Source organism: Pogoniulus pusillus, chromosome 39 (assembly GCF_015220805.1).
Source record: "Pogoniulus pusillus isolate bPogPus1 chromosome 39, bPogPus1.pri, whole genome shotgun sequence".
Lineage (NCBI taxonomy): Eukaryota > Metazoa > Chordata > Aves > Piciformes > Lybiidae > Pogoniulus > Pogoniulus pusillus.
In genome coordinates, this window is record NC_087302.1 from 729,315 (window position 1) to 753,515 (window position 24,201).

The 24,201-nt window shown below is 53.8% G+C and overlaps 1 protein-coding gene across 2 annotated transcripts in view; it reads left to right on the plus strand.

Moving 5' to 3' along the window:
- KDM5B (lysine demethylase 5B) overlaps positions 1–24,201 on the plus strand; it is a 75,297-nt gene that overhangs the window by 20,746 nt on the left and 30,350 nt on the right. For both annotated transcript variants that reach the window (XM_064173961.1, XM_064173962.1), the window contains exons 5-13: positions 3,240–3,374; positions 8,831–8,924; positions 12,078–12,181; positions 14,443–14,601; positions 15,463–15,582; positions 17,818–17,976; positions 18,404–18,585; positions 21,218–21,380; positions 22,323–22,442. In XM_064173961.1, the coding sequence (XP_064030031.1) occupies positions 3,240–3,374; positions 8,831–8,924; positions 12,078–12,181; positions 14,443–14,601; positions 15,463–15,582; positions 17,818–17,976; positions 18,404–18,585; positions 21,218–21,380; positions 22,323–22,442 (1,236 nt within the window). The remainder of the gene's footprint in view (positions 1–3,239; positions 3,375–8,830; positions 8,925–12,077; positions 12,182–14,442; positions 14,602–15,462; positions 15,583–17,817; positions 17,977–18,403; positions 18,586–21,217; positions 21,381–22,322; positions 22,443–24,201) is intronic.

Sequence of the window (24,201 nt, forward strand, 5' to 3'; positions counted from 1 at the left end):
CCCCCAGGAAGCCTGCTCGTTGGCTTGCAAGGCTCCCTCGCCCTGTCCGGGAGGAGCTGAGTGCCTCCTGGGTGCTTGCTTTCAAGGCTCTTATGTCTTCTGCTACCAGAAGGAGGAGAAACTGTTTTGTTCTTTCTGAAGCTCTTGTTTGGCAGTGGGAGGTTTGGGTGCCACATGAGGGCACAGAGCAGGGCAGCAGATCTGCTGAGCCCTTCAGCCTGGCACTGTTCTGTCGCATTCATCTCCTTTGCCTTTCTCTCAGTTCCATCCTTTCACTGCCTTCTCTGTCCATTTCCTGTCACCAGAAACTGTCTTCTTCTGCTTGCTCCCACTGCTGCTCATGTGAGGTAACTCAGATCATCCTCTGTGGGGGCTCCGAGGGCAGCTGCTGCTCTGAGCCAGCTCTGCAGGCAGCGTGGGAGCAAACCCAGCCCCAGCCGGGCCTCGGTGCTGCGGTGCAGAAGCTGCAGGGCTGAGTGGCTCTGTGTGTTCTGTGCTGAAATGGAGTCAGATCTTTGCTTCCAGAGATGCAGTCTGGAGCTCTCAGAGCCCAGGCCTGAAGGCAGTTCTAAATAAAGCAGAGATTCTGGAGGTTTCTGTGAGCAGTGCTCTGGGCTGGCTGTGGTTGGTGGTCGCTGACTCCCTGCTGCTGGGAGTCCTTTTCTGTCACAGAACCCTCTAGGATGGCAAAGCCCCTCAGGATCACCACGTCCAACCTACAACCCTACTCCACAAGACCTTAACCATAACCCTAAGCACCACATCCACGTTGGCTTCTCCAGCTGCACTTTCTCCTCCTTTTCTGTCCCCTGATCTCCCTGCTCTCTGCTGAGCAGCAGCCCTCTTGCTGTGGCTCCTGCACTTCCCATCCTGCCTGCCTCTTGCTGGGAAAATGCTCCTGATGGGAGCAGATGAAGAGGACTGGGGAAAAGTGGATCCAGCAGTTTGGGTGAAAGACTTTCTGACAGCAGGAGAGTTTGCTTCAGAAGCTGTGGCCAGCAGCAGGAAGGGGACTGTCCCCTTGGACTCAGCTCTGGTGAGGCCACAGCTCCAGTGCTGTGTTCAGTTTCAGGGACCTCAGTACAAGGGATGTGGAGGTGCTGGAGAGGGTCCAAAGGAGGGCAAGGAAGCTGTGAAGGACCTGGAGAAGAAATCTGATGAGGAGCAACCGAGGGAGCTGGGGATGAGTAGTGTGAAACAGAGCAGGCTGAGGGCAGATCTCGTTGCTGTCTACAGCTACCTGAAGGGAGGTTGTGGAGAGCTTGGTGCTGCTCTGCTCACAGGTAAATAGTGATAGAAGAGGGAATGGCCTCAAGCTGCCACTGGGTAGGCTTAGACTGGATATTAGGAAACATTTTTTCATGGGAGGAGTGGTCAGGCACTGGCACAGGCTGCCCAGGGAGGTGGTGGAGTCCCCAACCCTGGAGGTTTTTAAAAGTCCTTTGGATGTGGTGCTCAGGGATATGGTTGAGGATGCACCTTGTAGAGCAGGGACATGGTCTGGGCTTGGTGACCCTGAGGCTCCTTTCCAACCAGAATGCTTCTGTCATCTGTGAGACTTTCCTCTTGTAGTATGTTGGAGAGGAGTCCACTCTTCTGTTCTGCCCTGGTCACAGAGCTGGGTCCAGCTCTGGAGTCCTCAGCACAGGAGGGAAGCCAGAGGAGGGCACAGAAACAGTTAGAGGGCTGGAAGGACTCTGCTGTGAGGCTGAGCTGTGGTTGTCCAGCCTGGGGAGGAGGTTTCAGAGAGACTTTCTCATGGCCTTTCAGTACTTTGAGGAGCTGATCAGAAAGAAGGGGACAGACCTTCTAGCAGGCCATGTTGTGAGAGGACAAAGGGTGTGATGGTTTCAAGCTAAGAGAAGGAGATGGAGTTCAGACAAAAGGGGGTGGTGAGCTGCTGTTTGCCCACGCAGCTGGGAGCTGCCCATCCCTGGAGCCAAGGTCAGGCTGTTCAGGGCTCTCAGTAACCTGCTGTAGTTGCAGAGGTCCCTGCAGACTGCAGGGGCTTGGACTGGGTGATCTTTAAAGGTCCCTTTTAACTCAGTCCAGCCTGGGGTTTTGTTGTGTACTCATTAGAGCTGTTACATTTTGCCTGCTGCTGCTGACCCTTGTGGCTTGCTGAGCTCAGGATTGGGTTTGTTGTTCTTTTGCCTGCTACACCTGTGCAGAGCCTGCAGCAGTGAAATGTGTTCCTTCAGCATTGGAAAGAACTCCAACAGGTCTTGCATCATCTTCTTCCTTGCTGCCCTTCATTCACTCAGCAGAGTTGTCCTGTCCAGAACATACCAAGGATGTGGCTTCTGCCCTGTCCTTCAGCTGCCACTGTCCAGCTCTCCCGGGGGGCCTGGGCAGCTGTCGCTGCTGTCGCACTGCTCTGTGTCAGCACTGCACTGATGCAACCCGAGGGTGCTGCAGCAGCCTCCAGAGGCACCACCTGCAAGAATTGGTGCTGGCATTCCCACAGGGAAATCTTTGCTGCTCATAACATGTACAGCATGGCTCAAGCTTTACCTAAGACCCTGACTGTGGTTAGTGCAGGCAGTAAAAGGGCAGGGAAAAGTCACTTAGTGCCTCATTCATAGAGGTGGTGCCACAGTTGTCATAAACTCTGCTCTCAGAGAGTCACAGATGTGGTTTGGTTGGAAAAGACCTGCAAGATGATAGAGTCCAAGCATTCTCTAACTGCCAAGTCTGGGGCTAAGCCATATCCATCACCACCTCTTCTAAACACCTCCAGGGGTGAGGTTTGAACTGGCAGAGAGAAGACTAAAAATAGATGTCAGGAAGAAGTTCTTTACAGTGAGGGTGGTGAGACACTGGCACAGGTTGCCCAGGGAGGTTGTGGATCAAAGATCACATTCTGTGCTTCTGTGCTCCACAACCTCCCTGGAGGTGTTCAGGACCAGGTTGGATGAGGTCTTGAGTGACCTGTTCAAGTGGGAGGTGTCCCTGCCTATGGTGGGGGGGTTGGAACTGGCTGAGCTTTGAGATCCTTTCCAACCTAAACCTCCCTGGGGAGCCCATTCCAGTGTTTGAGAACCCCCTCAGTGGAGAAGTTTCTTCCAATATCCAATCTAATGCCAGTCAGAAAGTGCTTTGCTCAGCCAGACTGGAGCTTAGCCTGGGGCCAGTACAGTAACTCCAGACCCTCTCTGCCTTCTCCCACACCAGCCAGGAAATTGTTCTGCACAAAGTTTGTATTGCAGAAGTGAAGTAACCAAACTGTGTCTCTGCAGTGCCTGCAGAAGCCAGAGCTGAGCAGTGACACCAAGGACAAGGAGTACAAGCCCCACGACATTCCCCAGCGGCAGTCGGTGCAGCCCTCCGAGACCTGCCCCCCGGCTCGGCGAGCCAAGCGCCTGCGAGCAGAGGTGAGAGGACCTGGGGGCAGCTGCTCGGTGCTGCCTGAGCCTGGCACGGTGCCACAGCAGCCTCTGGGTCGAGTTACAGGACAAATGTCATTTGGATCTGCTCACTGATGTCCAAGCACAGCAGAGAGCTGTGGAGCTTGGTCCCTGCATTGCAAGTCGTACTGAAGTGGTTATAAATACCTAAACCATCCCTGGTGGAGCTGATGTGTGTGGAGTGCTGCCAGGCTCTTGTGCTGGAGCTGTCATCTTGTCTGATGCAGGATTATAGGGTGGGGCTCAGGTGAAAATACAGGTGAGATATTCTAGAAGTGAAGGTTCTTAGCTCCCTGGTGTGCCCTCAGCACACCCAGAACAGCAGCAGCAGTTCTTTACATGTACTGGGAGGTGTCTGTGAGGCTTCATGGGCTGAAAAATTCAACCTCAGCCAGCAAAGTGCTTTTGCAGCTCAGAAGCCAACCATGTCCTGGGCTGTATCCAGAGCGGGGAGAGCAGCAGCACAGGGAGGGGATTCTGCCCCTCTGCTCTGCTGAGACCTCTGCAGCACTCTCTCCAGTTCTGGGGCCCCCAGTACACAGACAAGGATCTGTTGGAGTGGGTCCAGAGGAGAGCACAAAGACAGTCAGAGACTGGAGAACCTCCCCTGGGGACAGGCTGAGAGAGTTGAGGCTCTTCAGCCTGGGGAAGAGAAGGCTCCAGGGAGACCTCAGAGCAGCCTTCCAGTGCCTGAAGGGGCTGCAGGAGAGCTGGGGAGGGACTTTGGACAAGGGCTGAGAGTGCCAGGATGAGGGCCAATGGCTGGGAGCTGGGAGAGGGGAGAGTGAGAGTGGAGAGGAGGAAGAAATTGTTGGGAGTGAGTGTGGGGAGACCTGGTTAGGTTGGATGGGTCCTTGAGCAGCCTGTGCTGGTGGGGGTGTCCCTGCCCATGCACCTGGATGAGCTTTAAGGTCCCTTCCAGCCCAAACCGTTCTGTGAAGCCAGGAGTCAGAGCAGAGAAGGTTTATCACAGTGGTGGCTTTGTTGGCTTTGAGTTTTTAGTCCAAGTTCTGTCGAGTTGAGGTACTTTGACTATGCAATATACAGACAAAACTGCCCAGCAGTAACGTCCGTGGTTGTGCACAGCCAAAAGTGTGCTTCAGAGCTAACATTTCTTTGCCTAAGCATAACCTTTATGGTCTCTATCTGTGTAGAGCTCTCCTGTGCAGGCTTCTTTTAGGGGACTGCTGTGTGCTCTGCTGGAGAGCTGCAGTGCAGTGACTTCAGCCTTAGAGAGTTTACTGCTGCTTTTGTTGGAGCAGATGGAGAGTAGGGGAGGCTCATCCCCAGGAGATGGCCTTATTAGTGATGACATCATGAGCTGGAAAGGTCCTGCTTGCCTCTTCCTTTCTAATTCAGATTCCTGTTTCAGTTTGTTTCAGACCCTCTATTATCTCAGATTGTTCTAGGCTTGGTCTTTGTTGCTGCCAAGCAGCTCAGCTTAGCTGTTGCAAATCCTGCCTGTAGCTGTTCCTGGCTGGTGAGTTACACTGAGGGCTTTCTAAAGCCTCTGCACTCAAATGCACAGCCAGCAGCAGATCTGTGATTGTGACAAAACCTCAGCAGCTTGGTCTGAAACTTTCCACTTGAACATCTGCCTGTGGTTGGAAGCTGCTGGTTCTCAGCTCTGCTTTAAAGAGCAAACCCACACCGAGCGTGGAGCTGCTGCTCTGGCACTGCTGACACTCCCAAAGTGCATCTGTTTGTCATTGCTGACTGCTCAGACTTAGCCCAAAGGCAGAGCTACCCTCCCAGCTCTGTCCCTGCTGATGCTGTGCTCCTGGTTTCTGTGCAAGTGTTGTGGGCTGGGTTTGCAGCCCAGCAGACTGGAGATGTGCTCCTCAGAGTTTCCCACACTCACTCAGAACGGTGGAAGGTAAATAATGTTCTGTTTACAAAAGTAGACTAAGTATAGAAGTGCAAAAGTTATGCAAGGTGAACATTTACAGCTCACCCAGGAGCACAGCACCCCCCCTGCAGGACTTCAGCTCTCTCTTCCCCCTGTACAGCCAGCACTGGCTCTGCCTCCCCACCTGCACCTTCTGAAAACCCAAGCAAGAAGACCAGAGAGGAGCAGGCAAGGTCAGGAGCAGAGAGAGAGAGAGAAGCCAGAAGCCAAGCAGGAGGCAACCAGAGAGACAAAACAAGCTTCTGCTGCAGAGCACAAGATACTCAGCAGCCCAGTGGGACAAGAGAAACTTACCTTGCATTGTTCTGTGCCCTGAAACTGCTTATCCTCTCTGTTCAAATCTCTGGAAAAGATCAGGCACAGCCTTACAACTGCAACAGGAAAGAAAGTACTAAATTAAGGAAATCAAGAGAGAGAGAGAGAGAGCCAAGGCTGAGCCCAGCGGCAGGGGGGCAGGGACCCAGGAGCCCAGCAAGGAGCTGTATCGTTGTAGGGCACTAACTTGCAGAAGTGGAGGTATGTTACTGTGATTGCTTCTGTGCCACTGGAGTGCCAGTGCCAGGGTGATTCAGTCCCTGTTACTCCACACAGAAGCCACACGCAGGTGCATTTTGCACTGGCCTGGTGGCAGAGCAGCAACGTTTGGTTAATGACTTCTTGCCCCAGTGAGCTGTACCAGGGCTTGTCAGTGCCTGGGATTGTAAGGCCTGAGTTGTTCTCCTGTTTGCTACCTTGGTGTTTCCTGCCTGTCCGAGCTCTGGTAAGCATCTACTGTAAACCTGTGAAGAAAGGAGCTGTAGGAAGGTGCTGTGAATGGTTCCTGCCAGCAAGCAGTGCAGCCTGTGGGGTGAGCATTAGTTGGCAGCTGTGAGATGCAAACAGTTTTGCCTGATGAGTTAATGCTGAGGAGAAGGTGTTCAGTTAGCAAAGGGCAGGGAGAGCTGCAGGCTGGTTGTGAAAGGAGAAGGACTGTGATGGTTTTGGTGTTCCCTGCCCCTCCACACTTTAGAAATCACCCAGACTAGTCTCAGTCGGCTCTGGGAATATAAATGAAGCTATTTATTTACAGCTGGCACAATGTACAGGCAGATATTTACAGTACATACAGTTATAGACAGAAATAGACAAGGTAAAAGGTGATAGAGAAGCACATCTCCCCTCCCAGAAACCTGAGTCCCCAGGAGGGGCTCTCAACCACCCCTGCACCTTCCCCCTGCCCCTTTCAACCTTACCCCAGTCCTAAAGAAGAATAGAGGTTCAGCCAAGAGGTTAAGAAGCAAAGGTGGGTTAGTCCAAATGGAAGGTGAGGTTAGGGAGCTGCAGCTCAGTCAGAAGCTCAAGGCAGAGTGTGTCAAAATGGTGAGAGAGTTATCTAATGTTTTCCTTTCTTCTTCAGCAAGACTGAGGGCAGTAGACATCATCCTTGTTTTCCTTTCACAGCCTGTGATCGAGTTCTTCTCACCAAAACATTCTAGCCTGCTTCAAACTAACACAAGGACTTAGCTGTTTGGTGGAGAAAAGGATAAAAGTAGAGACCAGAGCAGTGCTGAGGAAGTGGAAGTGAGATAAATCCATGTGATGAGAGGCTTGGGCTGAGCTGAGTTGCTGCTCCTGCGAGGCTTGAGCACAGAATCCAGACACACTCCTGGCAGTGCAGGGCAGGGACTGCCTGAGGATCAGTGCAGGCTGTCCCCAGTTCACTGTTACTGGACACAGCAAATGGCATTGTTTTGGCAAGTCTTAAGCAAGAAGCTTAAGCTGCCTGTGTGACTTGGGCAAGGAGAACACAGAAGGTGAAAGGAAACTAATGTCAAAGCCACCCCTGTGAAAACTGAGCCCAATCAAGCAGCTGAGCCCACAAAGCCCCCAGCGAGGACAGAGGCAGCCCCCAGCCCCTGGCACAGCTGAGGCTGCGTTGGGCCAGAGGTGCTGCAGCTAGGGCCAGGCCAAAGGGTCCCAGAGTGGGCTTCAGGGAGGGGTCAGTACTGGCCTGGCCTCTGGGAGTGTCCTTGAGAAATCAGGCTTTAAAACTACAGGGTTGGAGAACCCTTTCTGTGCACACAGGCATTTGAGAACTGTTTTCCCACAGTCTGAAAACTTGGGAGAGGAAAGGTGAGAGTGAGCTGGGAAAGCATCCTGTGAGGAAAGCTGCACAGGGAGCTCCCTGCTGAGGAGAGAGAGCAGCACAAGCTGCTCCAGAGGGAAGGAGCAGCTCTGAGAGCAAAGCCCCTGGTGCTTTGCTGTCCCCTGAAACTGAGGTGACCCTGAGGTGTTACTGGCACAGGCTTTGCAGGGTTTCATTTCACATCTCTCTTGCTCCTTCCCTTGTCAGTTCTCCCTGAGCTTTTCTAAAGACTCAAGTAGAAGCATTTCACAAGTGCAGGTTGGCTCTTCAGACTTGGGCATTTGTAGGTATGAAAAGGTTCTCTGAGTCTAAATGAAGGCTCCAAATCTTGGTCTGACTTCCACCTGCCTGCCTTGCCTACAGCAAGCCAAGCTGCAACCCTTCAGACCTCTGTTGCACCTCAGTGATGAGCTTCTGCCCTGCATGGCCTCTGCAGTCCTCTCTTGGCATTTGTCAGAGTGCTTTGAAAAAATACGTTTTTCATTTGAGATTCAGAACTGTTCTTTCCCTTCTTCTCTTCCCAGCTCTTGAGGATTGAAATCTCTATTTTAAATCTTGGAGGTGTCCTCTCCCTCTGCTCTGCCCTGCTGAGGCCACATCTGGAATATTGTGTCCAGTTCTGGGCCCCTCAGGCCAAGAAGGAGCTCAGGGAACTGCTGGAGAGAGCCCAGCCCAGAGCCCCCAGGCTGCTGCAGGCAGTGAGCATCTCCTGTGGGGCCAGGCTGAGGCAGCTGGGGCTGGCAGCTGGCAGCAGAGCAGCCTGAGGGCTGCCCTCAGTGCTGTGCTCAAGCTGGGCAGGGCAGTGTGGGCAGGACGCAGGCAGGCTCTGCCCAGGGGTGGCCAAGGGCAGCAGAAGGGGCACTGGGGGCAAGCTGGAGCAGAGGAGGTGGCAGGGGAAGAGGAGGGGAACCTTTGTGAGTGTGAGGGTGCTGGAGCCTGGAGCAGGCTGCCCAGAGAGGCTGTGGAGTCTCCTGCTCTGGAGGCTTTCAAAACCTCCTGGCTGTGTTCCTGTGTGCCCTGCCCTGGCAGGGGCTTGGTTTGGATGATCCTCAGAGTTCCCTTCCAGAGACTTGCAGAGAATGGTTTAGATCTCAATGAGCCCTCTCTGGTCAGGACTCCTAGAGCTGGACACAGCCAACTTTTCCCCTTCTTCAGAGCCAGAGCAGCTCTGAGGGCTGGCAGGGCTGCTGCAGGTGGCTCTCTTTGGGTCTGCAGCCTTTCCTGCAGCCCTGCAGGCAGATGCCAGCCAGGTGGAGTCCCAGGGGTTGGTGTCTGTGCAGGCAAGTGCCCTGAGTACAGGTGGCAGAGAGCCTTGTCCCATGCAGAGGTGTGGAACCAGAGTGTTCCACTAAGGACATTGTTGATTTTATTCTTCTCCTTTTCTTCAAGGCAACCAACATCAAAGCTGAATCTGACCCTGCAGAAGGCAGAACTCATAACCTGAGGCGCAGAATGGGATGTGCACCTCCAAAGTGTGAAAATGGTGAGTGGCAGCTGGGGAGTGAAACAAGAGCTGGATGCAGTTCCTGGTCCTTGATTAGGAGCTTGCTCTCAGAGCAGAGTTAAGTTCAGCTGCAGATGGAGCAGTTCCAAATAGCTACAAAGAGTATTTCTGTTCATTTGGTTTTTAACCTGGAGTTAATGGTAACAGTTACCTTCTGCATCTGAAATGCTTTGCTCTGGGTTTCAAGTGCTTGGGTGCCCTTGCAGAAGATATTTTCGGTTCCTACTTTCTTAAACTTGTTTCTCTCCTGTGAGCTCACCTCAGTGTCCTCCCTCTAGGGAAAGTGCTGGGTTTAAGTCTAGAGAGGTTCTTCTCCCCCTCTGCTCTGCCCTGGTAAGGCCACACCTGACATATTGTTTGGGCATCCAGTTCTGGGCTGCCCAGGTTAAGAGACAGAGACCTGCTGGAGAGAGTCCCAACAGGGTGCTGAAGGGGCTGTGTGGTGCTGAATGCTACCAGGATGCTGAAGGAACATCTCTGTGAGGAGGAAAGGCTGAGAGCCCTGGGACTGGTTAGTCTGGAGAAGAGAAGGCTGAGAGGGGATCCTGTTGATGTCCATAAGTATCTGAGGAGTGGGGCTCAAGAAGAAGGTGCCAGGCTCTTAACTGTGGTGCCCAGTACAAGGAGCAATGGGCACAAGCTGGGACCCAGCAGGTTCCGTCTAAACCAGAGGAGAAACTTCTTTGGTGTGAGGATGCTGCAGCCTGGAGCAGGCTGCCCAGAGAGGTTGTGGAGTCTCCTTCTCTGGAGAGATTGCAAAGCCACCTGGATGCACTGCTGTGTGACCTGCCCTGGGTGACCCTGCTCTGGCACTGAGGTTGGACTCAGTGGCCTCTGGAGGTCCCTTCCAAGCACTGCCATTGTGTGGCCTTTCTGCTCACTGATCCTGTGTCTCAGAGTCCTCCAGGCTGGCACAGTCCCTCAGGGTCACCAAACCCAACCTAGAACCCTGCTCTGCAAGATTCACCTTAAACCATAGCCCCAAGCACCCCATCCACCACCTCCCTGGGCAGCTCATCCCAGCCCCTGACCACTCTCAACAGGAAAAACTTCCTTCTCATGTCCAATCTAAACCTCCCCAGCCTCAGCTTGAGGCCATTCCCCCCTGCTCTGCCTGCAGTTCTCTGTGAGCAGAGCCCAGCAGCAGCCTCTCCACAGTGTCCCTTCAGGTAGCTGCAGGCAGCAATGAAGTCTCCCTCAGCCTCCTCTGTTCCACACTGCCCATCCCCAGCTCCCTCACTCTCTCCTCAGCAGATTTACTCTCCAGGCCCCTCACAGCTTTGTTGCCCTCCTCTGGACCTGCTCTGGCACCTCCACAGCTCTCCTGGATTGCAGTGTCCAAAACTGAACACAACACTCAGGCTGTGTCCATGGGCACAATCCCCTCCCTGCTCCTGCTGAGCACAGCATTTCTCATCCCAGCCAGGATGCCTTTGGCCTTCTTGGCCACCTGACATCCATCCTCTAGGTTCATCCTTTAGCTTCATCTGTGTAGCTGGCATCCATCCTCTAGCTTCAAATAGAGGAAACTCTTTTAAGGAAGGTTTCAGATGCTTAGGAAAGGATTTGTGTTTGGAACTGGGGAGTTGAGCTGATGAAGGCAGAAGAAGGTATTTTGTGAGCTGAATGATGAAGTTGCCACGATAGGGCTTTTAAACTGCTTCCCTTCATAGTCCTGAGCTGTCCTTCTCTGAGCTTAGGAAACCATCTCAGGCTGGGAAGAAACCTTTAATGCCATCAAGCAGAAGACTCTGCTTGTTGGCAGGTAACTTGGCAAAGCAAACACAGGAACCATTTTTGGTGCCTCAGTAACTGGCACTGACTAAGCAGGCTGCCAGCCTCCTTTGGTTAGTTTCGATATTCCATCTCGGCTGGGGGCTCTTTTGCCTTGGTAATTTTCTTTCTTTAAGCAGAGGCATTAACCTTTTGTTCCTTTACTCCCCTGAAGAGCAGAAAGACAAAGCTGCAGACGTTCTTTGTAATGCTTCTAGGTCTGATAGGTGTGGACCTCCTCCTCTTCCTTGTCTTTGTTAGCTCTGGTGTGCACCTCCTGTGCAGCTGTGAAGGTCTCTGACTCTGTTGTAACTTCAGCTAGGACGGGCAGTGGGTGCCAGCTGGGGCAGAGGAGGTGCCACGGGAACAGGAGGGAAAACTTTCTCATTGTCAAGATGACAGAGCCTGGAACAGGCTGCCCAGAGAGGCTGTGGAGTCTCCTTCTCTGGAGATGTGCTCCTGTGTGCCCTGCCCTGGGTGATGCTGCTGTGGCCTGGGGTTGGACTCCATCTTGTCAAGGCCAACCCCTAACATTCTGTGTTCGTTGTCCCCTTGCCCTCAGCAGCAGAGCCCTGACACTCTCAATGCTCTGTTGGATAGATTTGGGCTGGGGGCTGCCCTTTGTTGTCGTTTGGAGGGGGCAGGTTGGCTTTTTGGGTTTGGTGGTTGCTGTAGAGTTGTTCTTTTGTATAATGGCAGGGATGAAGACTGGAGGAAGGATTTGCTTGGATTAGGCAGGGGTATAAGAATGCAGAGGAGCTGCTGCTTCCTCAGGCCACTTTGGCTTCCTGCTCACCTTCTGACAGGCTTTCCTGCAAGCTGCCACTGCAGGAAGCTGCAGTGTGAGGATGGTCAGAGGAAGCTGTGGGCCTGTTTCATGTCTCCACGTGACTTGTGCTGTGAAACCAAGGGAGGGATTCAGCCACTTGGTTAACACCACCTGGAAACTAAATCTTAGCTTATGAAGATGCTCAGAGTTTCATTTCAGTGGGATTTAAAATGCCCTTGGTGGAACTTAAAATACCCTCTTGGATGTGGTGCTTAAGGCTATGGTTTAAGGTGAAGCTTGGTTCCAGGTTGGACCTGGTGATGTTGAGAGGCTTTGCCCACCTGTGTGTTTCTGTGACTGTGTGGCCATCAGTAGCCATTGCTGGCTTGGTGTTTGTGAAGCAGAGTTCTGGAGGCACTGCAGGGGTTGCAGTCTTGCCTTGGACTGGAAAAGTGGAAACAAGGATAAAACCCTCAGCAAGGGACTTGGAGAGAGGCAGTCTGCTGGCTGATAACAAGGAGCCAGAAGTGCTAAGCATAAAACCATTCTGCAGTGCTCTCTTTTGGTTTTGTTTTCTTCTGTTCCACCAGAAAAGGAACTGCACAGCACAGTGAAGCCTGCTGAGAAGAAGGAGCATGCAGGGGAGCCAGAGAAAGACAAAGCCAAGCTCCGGTCCAAGAAGCCCACTAATGCTGTGAGTACTTCTGCCTGCTGCTGCTTTCTCTTGCCTGCCTCTTGTATCCTCGTGGCACCCTCTGCTTGAAACAAAGCAGTTCCTCTGCCCGTGGGATCCAGGTGCTGCTGTGCTCCTGAGGCCTCATGCTCCCACAAAAAACAGGAGAGAGAAGTTTCTTGTCACTTGTTTCCTGCTCTCAGGGTACAGTCTCACAACAAGCATTTGGTAAGAAGAGTCCAAACTGAAGTGGTTCGTGGCTGAAATCACCCCTCTCCCTCTTGCTCTTTGCTGCCAAGCTTGGCACCTGCTGTCCAGCAGACCTGCCACTTGCTGCCCCATTTCAGCACTGCCTTGGAAGCTTTGTTCGGATGCTTCTTAAAATGCCAGCCCTGTCCCTGCTCCAGCTCTCCACACATCACCACTCACCTCCAGAAACCCCCAGACTGAAAGCCATGGGAGGTGATGCTGAGGTTCAGGGAGACCTAACAGCAACCTTCCAGTACAAGAGGCTACAAGGAGGATGCAGAGAGACTGTTTGCAGAGGCCTGTAGGGACAGGATGAGGGCAATGGCTGCAAACTGGAGCAGAGCAGATTGAGACTGGATGTGAGGAACAAGTTCTGCAGCAGGAGGCTGCTGGAACCCTGCAGCAGGTTGCCCAGGGAGGTGGTTGAGGCCCCATGCCTGGAGATATTCCAGGTGAGGCTGGCCAGGGCTGTGGGCAACCTGATCTGGTGGAGGATGTCCCTGTGGAGTGCAGGGGTTTGGACTGGATCAGCTTTGGAGCTCCCTTCCAGTCCAGACCATTCTGGGATTCTTCCTGTCTGTGTCACTGCTTGAGTCCTTCCTGAGCCCAGGAGTGTTCTTTGGGCTACCAGCAGGTACTCAGGAGTGATACCTGCAGCCACTGGAAGCTGAGGCCCTCACCTCCCAAAGAAGCTTGTGGGGAGCAGGAGATGCTGCTGCTGCTGTTGACAGCATAACCCAACAGAAGCTGCTTGTCCTCACAGCTCTGTTCTGGGCATGGGAAGAGCTTTCCAGTCTGCTGGAATCCAAGGGTGGTGTGGGACAGGCAGCAGACCAACCTCTGGAGTGCCTGCACCTGCTCCGTGGGGCTCAGTAGCTGCTGTGTGACCTTGCCCCAGAGCACACAGCTGTGCTGGGGACTGAGGCTTCTCAAAGCCCAGTGCAGGTCTTGGGCAGTGTCTCTGGGTAAAAGAGGACCACTGCCAACAAGAGAAGGCCTTTCTGAGGCTTCAAGCAGTTGGCTCAGAGGAGGGTGAGGTGCAGGCACACTGCAAGGAGAGCAACAAGACAAAGGAGTTGTGAGCCAGCAGCCAGTGCTGGGCAGTAGCTGCTGAGCCCCCAGGGCTGCTGCTTTGGGCTGCCCTGCCCAGGCCAACGCTCCTGTCATGCATGGAGGGGCTGGCAGCTCTTGTGGCCTTTACTTGAACCACAGAGGGAGTGATTTTGTGTCTGCTTGTCTCATTTCTAGTTCAGAGAGAAAGTAACATGAAAGTGAGCAAAAGTTACAGGTGCTTGAGCCCCCAACCTGCTCTGGCACCCTGAGTTCGCTTGCAGTGCTCCCACTGTTGGAGAGCAGTGAAAGGCAAAAAGGATCTGGGGGTCCTAGTGGATGGAAGGGTGCTCATGAGCCAGCAGTGTGCTGTGGTAGCCAAGAAGGCCAAGGGCAACCTAAGGTGGACTGGAAGAGCTCTGCTGAGTAGGTCAGAGAGGTTCTCCTGCCCCTCTGCTCTGCTGAGGCCACACCTGGAATATTGTGTCCAGTTCTGGGCCGCTCAGGGAACCAGAGGAGAGAGCCCAGCCCAGAGCCCTCAGGCTGCTGCAGGGAGTGAGCATCTCCTGTGGGGCCAGGCTGAGGCAGCTGGGGCTGGCAGCTGGCAGCAGAGCAGCCTGAGGGCTGCCCTCAGTGCTGTGCTCAAGCTGGGCAGGGCAGTGTGGGCAGGACGCAGGCAGGCTCTGCCCAGGGGTGGCCAAGGGCAGCAGAAGGGGCACTGGGGGCAAGCTGGAGCAGAGGAGGTGGCAGGGGAAGAGGAGGGGAACCTTTGTGAGTGTGAGGGTGCTGGAGCCTGGAGCAGGCTGCCCAGAGAGGCTGTGGAGTCTCCTGCCCTGGAGCCTTTGAAACCCTCCTGGCTGTGTTCCTGTGTGCCCTGCCCTGGGTGCTGCTGCCCTGGCAGGGGCTTGGGCTGGATGATCTGCAGAGGTCCCTCCCAGCCTCTAAGGCTCTGTGCTTCCCACTGTGGCATTCCTGTGTCCCAGGTGGATCTCTACGTGTGTCTGCTGTGCGGCAGTGGTAACGACGAGGATCGGCTGCTGCTGTGCGATGGCTGTGACGACAGCTACCACACCTTCTGCCTCATCCCGCCCCTGCACGACGTGCCCAAGGGGGACTGGAGGTGTCCACAGTGCTTGGCTCAGGTAGGCTGGCACAGCATGGAGCCAGGCTGCAGGGCTCTGCCTTTGGGTTTAGTTTTGGGGTTGGGCTTTTCCATGTAAGTTTGGTGCTAGGGATAGAAGAGACAATTTCAGTGGCACATGAACCCAGGCTGTGCAGCCTGCTGCCCGGGGAGAGCTGAAATGGAGCCTGGGCACACTGCAGAGCTGTCACTGATGGCTCCCAGTCAAAGCACAGAGCAGAGCTGCCTTCAGTGAGCACCCTGGGTTTAGTGGGCAGCTCTGCTCTGTGCTCCAGACTGGAGTCCCACCAGGTGAGAGAGACCTCCACAAGCATTCATGGAGCTCAACTCTGCAGGGTCAGGGCTATGCATTTTTTGTCCTTAGCTCTAGTGGAGGAAGCAGATCCTGGCTGCTGGCTGTGTAGGTGATGAACATTTATGCACTTACAAATCAATGTTGTGACTTGGAGAATTGTAGCTCTTGGTTCACCAAGTAGGCCTGGTGAAGAGTGGTTTCTTGTTCTGACCCCCAATGACTCAGGGCACTCAGCTGTCCTGCCCTGCTCACCCAGCAGGTGCTGCCACAGCAGCCCAGCTGGGTGCAGCCTGAGCCAGGTACTACACTGGCAAACAGTGATCTCAGGCTTGAGGAGGGCAGGTTTGGACTGGAGCTTAGGAAGAAACTGTTGACAGTGAGGGTGGGGAGACACTGGAACAGGTTGCCCAGGGAGGTTGTGGATGCCCCCAGGCTGGATGGGGCCTTGAGCAGCCTGGGCTGGTGTGAGGTGTCCCTGAGCGTGGCAGGGGGGCTGGAACTGGATGATCTTTGAGATCTCTTCCAGCCCAAAGCACTCTTTGAACGTCTGAGTCTCTCCCATTGCAGGAGTGCAGCAAGCCTCAAGAAGCATTTGGCTTTGAGCAAGCAGCCAGAGACTACACCCTGCGCACCTTCGGGGAGATGGCAGACGCCTTCAAGTCAGACTACTTCAACATGCCAGTGCACGTAGGTCCAGCTGCCCCCGGGCCCAGCCAGCTGCTTGCTTGGCTTAGCTGCACTCTGTGACCTTTGAGGGGGTGGCAAAGGTCCTGGCTGTGAATGCAGTGAAATCCCAAGTCAGAGGCTGTCATGGATCACGGAGCCACAGAGATAGCCAGAGTGGAAAAGACCTCCAAGATCATCGAGTCTAACCTATCCCCTAACCCCTCTAACTAACCCCTGGCACTGAGTGCCTCCTGCAGCCTCCTCTTAAACATCTGCAGAGATGGTGACTCCAGCAGCTCCCTGCAGCCCATTCCAGTGCCAGTCATTCTCTATGGGGAGAACTTACTCCTCACATCCAGCCTGAACCTGCCCTGGCACAGCTTGAGGCTGTGCCCCCTTGTTCTGTCCCTGGCTGCCTGGCACCAGAGCCCAACCCCACCTGGCTACAGCCTCCCTGCAGGCAGCTGCAGGCAGCAATGAGCTCTGCCCTGAACCTCCTCTGCTGCAGGCTGCACCCCCCCAGCTCCCTCAGCCTCTCCTCACAGGGCTCTGCTCCAGGCCCCTCCCCAGCCTTGCTGCCCTTCTCCAAACACCTTCCAGCACCTCAGCATCTCTCTTGAACTGAGGAGCCCAGAACTGGACACAGCACTCCAGGGGTGGCCTGAGCAGTGCTGAGCACAGGGGCACAAGAACCTCCCTTGTCCTGTTGCCCACACTGCTCCTGAGCCAGCCCAGGATGCCATTGGCTCTGCTGCCCACCTGGGCACTGCTGCCTCCTCTGCAGCTGCTCTCTGCCAGCACCCCCAGCTCCCTCTCTGCCTGGCTGCTCTCAGCCACTCTGGCCCCAGCCTGCAGTGCTGCTTGGGATTGTTGCGGCCAAAGGGCAAAACTCAGCACTTGGCCTTGTTAAAGCTCCTGGCATTGGACTGTGCCACTCTGTGCAGCCTTTGAGGCCTTGCCCTTGCTGCTGCCATGGTGTCCTCTGCCCTCAGCTTCTCGGGGTTGGGTTTGGTTCTTTTCACTTCCTGAGTGGTGTCTGACAGGAGAATACTCTCCAGTTGCAGCTCTTCCTGAGAGAGCAAAGCAGCAGCAGCATGTCCAGAGCTGTGGTCAGTGGGCAGAGGCCTGGATCTAGTGGAGTGTGTCAGGGGTCAGTGCTGGACCCAGTCCTGTCCAGTCTGTCCATCACTGGCCTGGATGAGGGCACAGAGGGCACTGCCAGCCACTTTGCTGATGGCACCAACTGGGGAGCAGAGGTGACACACCAGAGGGCTATGCTGCCATTCAGCCAGACCTGGCCAGGCTGGAGAGTTGGGCAGGGAGAAACTGAATGGGATTAGAAGGGCAAGGATAGAGTCTTGCACCTGGGAAAGAACAACCTCATGGTCCAGGATAGGTTGGGGCCTGACCTGCTGTAGAACAGTGAAGGGGAAAAGGACCTGGGGAGTCCTAGGGGGTGGAAAGTTGCCCATGAGCCAGCAGTGTGCTCTGGTGGCCAAGAAGGCCAAAGGCATCCTGGGGTGAATTAGAGAAGGGCTGTGCTGAGTAGATCAGAGAGGTTCTCCTGCTCCTCTGCTCTGCCCTGCTGAGGCCACACCTGGAATCCTGTGTCCAGTTCTGGGCCCCTAAGTCCAAGAAGGGCCCCAAGGAACCACAGGAGAGAGCCCAGCCCAGAGGCCCCAGGCTGCTGCAGGCAGTGAGCATCTCCTGTGGGGCCAGGCTGAGGCAGCTGGGGCTGGCAGCTGGCAGCAGAGCAGCCTGAGGGCTGCCCTCAGTGCTGTGCTCAAGCTGGGCAGGGCAGTGTGGGCAGGACGCAGGCAGGCTCTGCCCAGGGGTGGCCAAGGGCAGCAGAAGGGGCACTGGGGGCAAGGTGGAGCAGAGGAGGTGGCAGGGGAACATAAGCTTCTTTTTTTCCCTGTGAGGGTGACAGAGCTCTGGAACAGGCTGCCCAGGGGGGTTGTGGAGTCTCCCTCTCTGAAGATACTCAAAACCCTCCTGGCTGTGTTCCTGTGTGCCCTGCCCTGGGTGCTGCTGCCCTGGCAGGAGGGTTGGGACTGGATGATCTCCAGAGGTCCTTTCCAGCCCCTAAGGTTCTGTCATTCTGTCCTGGGTGGAAACTTCTCTGCTGCATTTTCTTCCCTCTTGTTGAAATGCTTTTGGCACAGGGCAGTGTTTCAGCTCGGGGAGGTTGCTCCCTGAGCTGGTTTCCATGCACATGAGTTTCATCTGTGTCCTTTCTCTTCTCTGCACATCCAGATGGTCCCCACCGAGCTGGTTGAAAAGGAGTTCTGGAGACTTGTCAGTACCATTGAAGAGGATGTGACAGTAGAATATGGAGCTGATATTGCTTCAAAGGAGTTTGGCAGTGGCTTCCCAGTCAGGGGAGGGAAATTCAAAGTTAGAGCAGATGAAGAGGTAGGTCCTCATTGGCTCACTGTAGAGGTTTGTGTTGCAGTTCTTTGCTCCCGAGCAGAACCATGGAACTGGTTTGCAGAGTGTTTGCCTCCTGTATCTGGCACAGTATTTGAGGAGGAGAACTGCAGCAGAGTTTTGGATAACCTCAGTTTGCTGTGCTCAGACATTAATGGCAGAGGTTTATCCTGGGAGCTAATGAGTAACTTCCCAAAAAGCCCAAAGGAGTTCTCGTTTCAACCAAGCAGCAGAGCTGAGATCTGTGGAAGGAGCAGACGATGGAGCTTTGTTCTCTGCTCCATTGACCTGTTTCTTCTGCTTTTCACTTGGGGAGGATGCACTGCTGCTGCTGCTCTCCTGACAGCTTTGTCTTCCTGGGTTCTTTTGCTTCATGTCCTGTAAACCTGTGGCTGCTCTCTTCCACTTTCAGGACTACCTTGACAGTGGCTGGAATTTAAACAACATGCCTGTGATGGAGCAGTCTGTTCTTGCTCACATCACTGCAGACATCTGTGGGATGAAGCTGCCCTGGCTCTACGTAGGGATGTGCTTTTCTTCCTTCTGCTGGCACATAGAAGACCACTGGAGCTACTCCATTAACTATCTGCATTGGTGAGTTGGAAGAACATGCTCAGCCTGAGAAGCAATTTCCCTTTCATTCCCCTCTTCCCCTCTCTAATTAGTGGACTAAAAGCAGATTGCTGGAGTTCAGGCCAGACAAACCTGTGTGATCCTCAGCAACGGGGTGAATTTGTCACCCTGTGATTGCTGCACTGATCTGCCCTGGGACAAGAGGTCATGTTTTGGAAAGAGACATCCATTCCCAGTGCTGCAAACCCACGAGAGCCACAGCAGACTCCATCCAGTGTTTGATTCTGCTCAGTGTGACGCTAAGAGCCATGCAGGTTTCGTTTGAACTCCACCTAGCTTCGACTGACAAAGGCAGGGCCCTGCATACCTTCTGTCTGTGAGACCATCCTGTCATAAATCCTCTCATCAAGCAAACTCTTGCCAGCTGCAATCAGGACAGATCTTTGCCATCCCTTTGATATTCTAAGCAGATTGAACATCTTAAACTCCTCACCTTACAGCAGCTTCCCTAGAGTTTGAATTATGCTTCTCACTCTTCCTGAAACCTGGCAAGCTCTTTCCCTTGCCTCGCTCACGCAAGGCTTGCAGCAGAATGGGCAAGGCACAGCCCAGCTGCTGTGCAGGAGCTTTTCTTTGTGGTGGTTGTTCAATTGCTGCTCTTTGAAAGAGCTGCTGCGTGCAGTCAACAGCTTCATTCACTTGCTTCCTGCTACTTGACATGAGTCAAATGTTGGAGGGAGCTGAAGGAAATGAGTGATCAGGATTAGCAAAAGGAGCTGCTTTGCCTTTTTGTTTGGTCTGGTTCTTCAATCTGGCTGCAAAATGTGGGAAGGAAAAGAGGTTGTTTTGTTTGCAGTAGGAGCATCTCTGCTAGGAGAGCTTCCCTCACCGCTGCTGTTGGGATGGCATCCTGTGCTCTGGGACTGCTCCTGCCTTGCTCGGTGTCTGCAAGGCCAGAAGCTGTGGAAGTGCCCACAGGGGTGCACCTGGGAGAGCTGCCCCACAAGCTTTCAGTTTAGTTCTCCTCCAGCAGGCAGGTCCTTGATGCCTTCACATTTGCAGCTCTCCTCTATTTCCCTTCAGCTCAGAGTTCAGGGCTGGGTTTAGCCTGTTGAAGAGCAGTGCTGGTGAGGTTAATTCTGTTCTTAGCCACAGCAGTCACTCTTCAGGACCTGCTGCTGGACACAGTGCTCTGAACTCTGAAGAGCCTTCACAAGGGAGGACTTGTTCTTGTGACAACCTAGGGGTGGCATCTCCATCTTCAGGGTTCCCTTGTGCTTTAAAGGAGCTTTCTCTCCTGGTAGAATATTTTGAGCAGAGTCCCAAGGGAGCCAGGCTCCAGCAGCAGACCTTTTGCAGGGCTGAAGACAACAGTTCTCCTGCATGCCTCTGAATTCTGTTTGGGTTTGAAGTAATGAAAGGAGACAACCAACCTCTCTGACTTCTGAAGATGCAGTCCTGGTCAGAGGAAGAACTTCCATCACTCTTGGTAGCATTTCTGAAGGCTGGAATGTGGATCTGTCAGGTGTGGAATCCTTACCTTTATGCTGCCTTCCTAAGGCTGACCCCTGAGCACCCCACTAGAATTGGATCTTTCTCCCTGGATGCTTTCCTGAAGTCCACAGGTCCCTGGTGGCAGCATTCTGGTCCAAGTTCACTGCATCCATTCCTTGGCACTGACATGTATCAAGGAGCAGAGTTCCTGGCCTGGTCCTGGGTCAGGACCTGGGGCAGTTTCCAGCTGCATCTGTGGCTGGTCCTCATGAACTCGTGGAATTGTTGCAGGGTGATGGCCAGGTCCAAGGCTGCTCTGCCACTTAGCACTGGTTAGTGACCACTTGTGCTGCTCCTGTGGCAGCAATGTGGCTGCCCAGCCACAGTGCCTCCCACAGGCTGTCCTCTTCATCAGGACAGAGCTGCTGCTCGAGTACAGAATAAGCTCCTGGGTGTGAGGGATGTGCTTCTGGACTGGTACCACTTTCCTTCTGGAATCCTCCCAATTGCTTCATGATCTGTGTGGAAAAGGAAGTCTGCTGGGACAGCTTTGCTCTGCCAGCTCCTCAGGTGATTTGCTGTTAGCTTGTCTGAAGACCTTTTCTCCCATGGTTCTTCAGCAGGGCCTGGCAGGCGCCAGTGCTGCAGTGAGCCAGCTCCATGGTACCCAGGACGGCTGCACAGCCTCCACTCTCTGGGTCAAGCTCTTGCTAAAAGTTCTTTGTTGCTACTCTGGATATGGCTTTTTTTATCTTGATGCCTTTTGCATAATGTGGAATTTAAGTGCTCCTTAGGACATGTTGCTTTCATGGCACAGAGGCAGAAGGGGCTGTCTGCTGCTCCAAGGGTCTGTTTGTGGTGAAGGACAGAGAGCTCACTTTTGAGGTTGTGCTGCCATCAGCAGAGCTTCACTGAGGACTTCTTCAGGCTCTTCTTTCCCCTCATAGCATTCTAAGTGTGTGCTCATAAGTGCAGGCAGTTCAAAACTTGGTTCTGGAGGAGGGAGCTGTGTAGAATGGGAGGATTAAGGAGGTTCAATACTCCTTGCATTCCTTCCTGGTGATGGAGCCTTCTTTTGGCAGGGTGTGTTTGAAAGCAGAAGAGTGAAAATGTGACTGACAAGATTGCTTATACTTAACTGTTTTTAATGATCTTGCAGGGGGGAGCCTAAAACCTGGTATGGAGCCCCAGGGTATGCAGCTGAACAGCTGGAGGATGTAATGAAGAAGCTTGCTCCAGAGCTCTTTGAATCTCAGCCAGATCTCTTGCACCAACTTGTCACCATAATGAACCCGAATACTTTGATGGCCCACGGAGTGCCTGTATGTCGTTGGACTCCTGTGCTACCCCCAGAGCCAACCCTTGCCCTTGCACTGAGTTCTGCTGCAAAGCTGCTAATGGAAACCTCCCCTATTGCAGAGATGCTGTGGTAGTTCCCATGTGTGTTGTATCTTCCCTGTCTGGTGTAATGGGCCAGTGTGAGCAGCTGGGCAGTGGCAGCATTGCTCGTGGAGCTGCTTGGCAGACTCTTCTCTGGAGATCACCTTAGTCCCTGTCTGGTTCAGGAGCTCAGATGGGAAATTTGGTCTCCACTTTTGAGGCAATGGCAGGAGCTCTTCCTGGGTCTGGCTAATCAGACACCAGTGGTTTTGGCAAAGCTCATTCTTCCATTGTTTGTCATCCACATCCTCTTATTTTTCCTGGATAAGTTCTTAGGTACATTTATCATCAGTTTCCCTCATATTCCATGCTAGGTTATCCATGGGAATTATGTCCCTTTACAACTTGATTAGCTTTTGATTACCTGACCTTGGGACTTGAAGGGAAATCTGGGAAAAGGAGCAAAATTTGTGGTGTCCTCTATGCTTTGAGAGACTCCTGAATGGAGAGGTGCAGGCAGCCCTGCCTGCTGCCCTGCCTGCTGCCCTGCTGGCCGTGTGGCACCAGCAGCAGCAGCAGATTTGCAGCAGGATGAACTTTGGAGTGGATTGCAAATTCCTCTTCCCCTCCAGCTGCACGTTGAGCAGAGCCTTGCCTGTGCTTCACCCATGTAACTGCCAGGGAAGTGCAGGAGGCACAGACAGCTGACTCAGGGTGCCTTAGGGGGTGGGCATGGCTGGATGAAAGCCCTTTGCTTTCCAGGGCTTTGATTTGAAGTGCTCCAAAGTCCCCACAGCAGTTACTAGGAACTGGAAATCCTTCTTCTCTTCACAGCCTCAGCTCTGTTCAGCCTTGACCTAATGCTTCTCTGTCTCCTCTCCCAGGTGTATCGAACCAACCAGTGTGCTGGAGAGTTTGTCATCACCTTCCCCAGGGCTTACCACAGTGGCTTCAATCAGGGGTTCAATTTTGCTGAAGCTGTGAACTTCTGCACAGTCGATTGGGTATGTTCCCAGCACAGCTGCTCCTGGCTGCTCTGCAGCTCTGATCCAGTCCACAGACCAGGAGCACAATGTCCTGCTGAGGGTCTGTCTTTCATGTAGTGAACCTTTGTGGTTCCAAGGTGCTGGTTTGAAGTCACACATTAGGGCTGATGCATCTTCTGCTGCAGGAGGTAGGCAAGGTCCTGTGCTAGGCTTAGGGTACAGGAAGCACCACAGCTGTTGGGACCTGTGTCCCCAGATTCCCTCCATTGCATTGGGAATTCTCCCAGAGATGCTTTGTAAGCTGAAGAGCAAAGCCAGCTCAGACTTCTTTTCTGCAGCAGCTCTGTGCTGAGGTCGGTGACACATTTAGCACCCAGGAAGAACAGTTAAAGACCCTGATGGAGTCCTCCTGAGGAAAGAAGAGGGAAGCAGAGTTGCATCTGGTGAGAGTTCAGCCTCTTGGGTAGCAGAGCTGCTGCTGTAGGTTTCTAGGGGAGAGAACCTTCCCTAAAAGAGAAGGGGAGTGAGAATGTGAATGCTCAGAGCAGTCCAGAGCAGTGCTTTCTCCCTGGGGGCTTCACTCAGCTCACTGAAACGAGGCAGGCACAGAGGAGCAGACACTCGGCAATTGAGGCAGGCACAGAGGAGCAGACACTCGGCAATCGAGGCAGGCACAGAGGAGCAGACACTCGGCAATCGAGGCAGGCACAGAGGAGCAGACACTCGGCAATCGAGGCAGGCACAGAGGAGCAGACACTCGGCAATCGAGGCAGGCACAGAGGAGCAGACACTCAGCAATCGAGGCAGGCACAGAGGAGCAGACACTCAGCAGATGAGGCAGGCACAGAGGAGCAGACACTCAGCAATCGAGGCAGGCACAGAGGAGCAGACACAGCAATCGAGGCAGGCACAGAGGAGCAGACACTCGGCAATCGAGGCAGGCACAGAGGAGCAGACACTCGGCAATCGAGGCAGGCACAGAGGAGCAGACACTCGGCAATTGAGGCAGGCACAGAGGAGCAGACACTCGGCAATCGAGGCAGGCACAGAGGAGCAGACACTCGGCAATCGAGGCAGGCACAGAGGAGCAGACACTTAGCAATTGAGGCAGGCACAGAGGAGCAGACACTCGGCAATTGAGGCAGGCACAGAGGAGCAGACACTCGGCAATCGAGGCAGGCACAGAGGAGCAGACACTCGGCAAATGAGGCAGGCACAGAGGAGAGTGAGTGAGGCACAGAGGGGAGTGAGTGGGCCCCAGGACTGCAGCTGGCTTGGCCTTTTTCTAGGCAAAACCAAGTGCAGGATGGTTGCTCCAAAGGTGCAGGCAATCATTTCTCCTCCCAGCACATGTCAGACACACAAGGTTGCCTGAGCCTCAGAAGACCCTTTGAAGCTGCTCACACTTCAGATTACTCCTGTTAGGATTTCTTTCTTTCCCCCCAGAGCCAGGTCTGGGCTAGTTGTAAACACAGCCCATCTGAAAATGCTGCTGGAGTTGAAAAACCATCACTTGGAAGTGGAAGATGAATGAAATTGGAGGGAAGGTTTCTGTGCTGTGCTTGGTTTTGGTTTGGTTTTCCTCTTGGCTTCCCATGAGGTTCACACTGGAGCCTAACACCTACCCTCACATTCCAGCATCTCTGTGTGCCTGGCCACTGACAGCCTTAAAATAAACCAAGTGACCTGCCCAGCCCCTGGGGAGTTGTTTGCTCTTCCTGGGGCAGGTTTGGCACTGCAGTGGTTCATGGAGTCAGCAATTCTGCTGCAGCACATG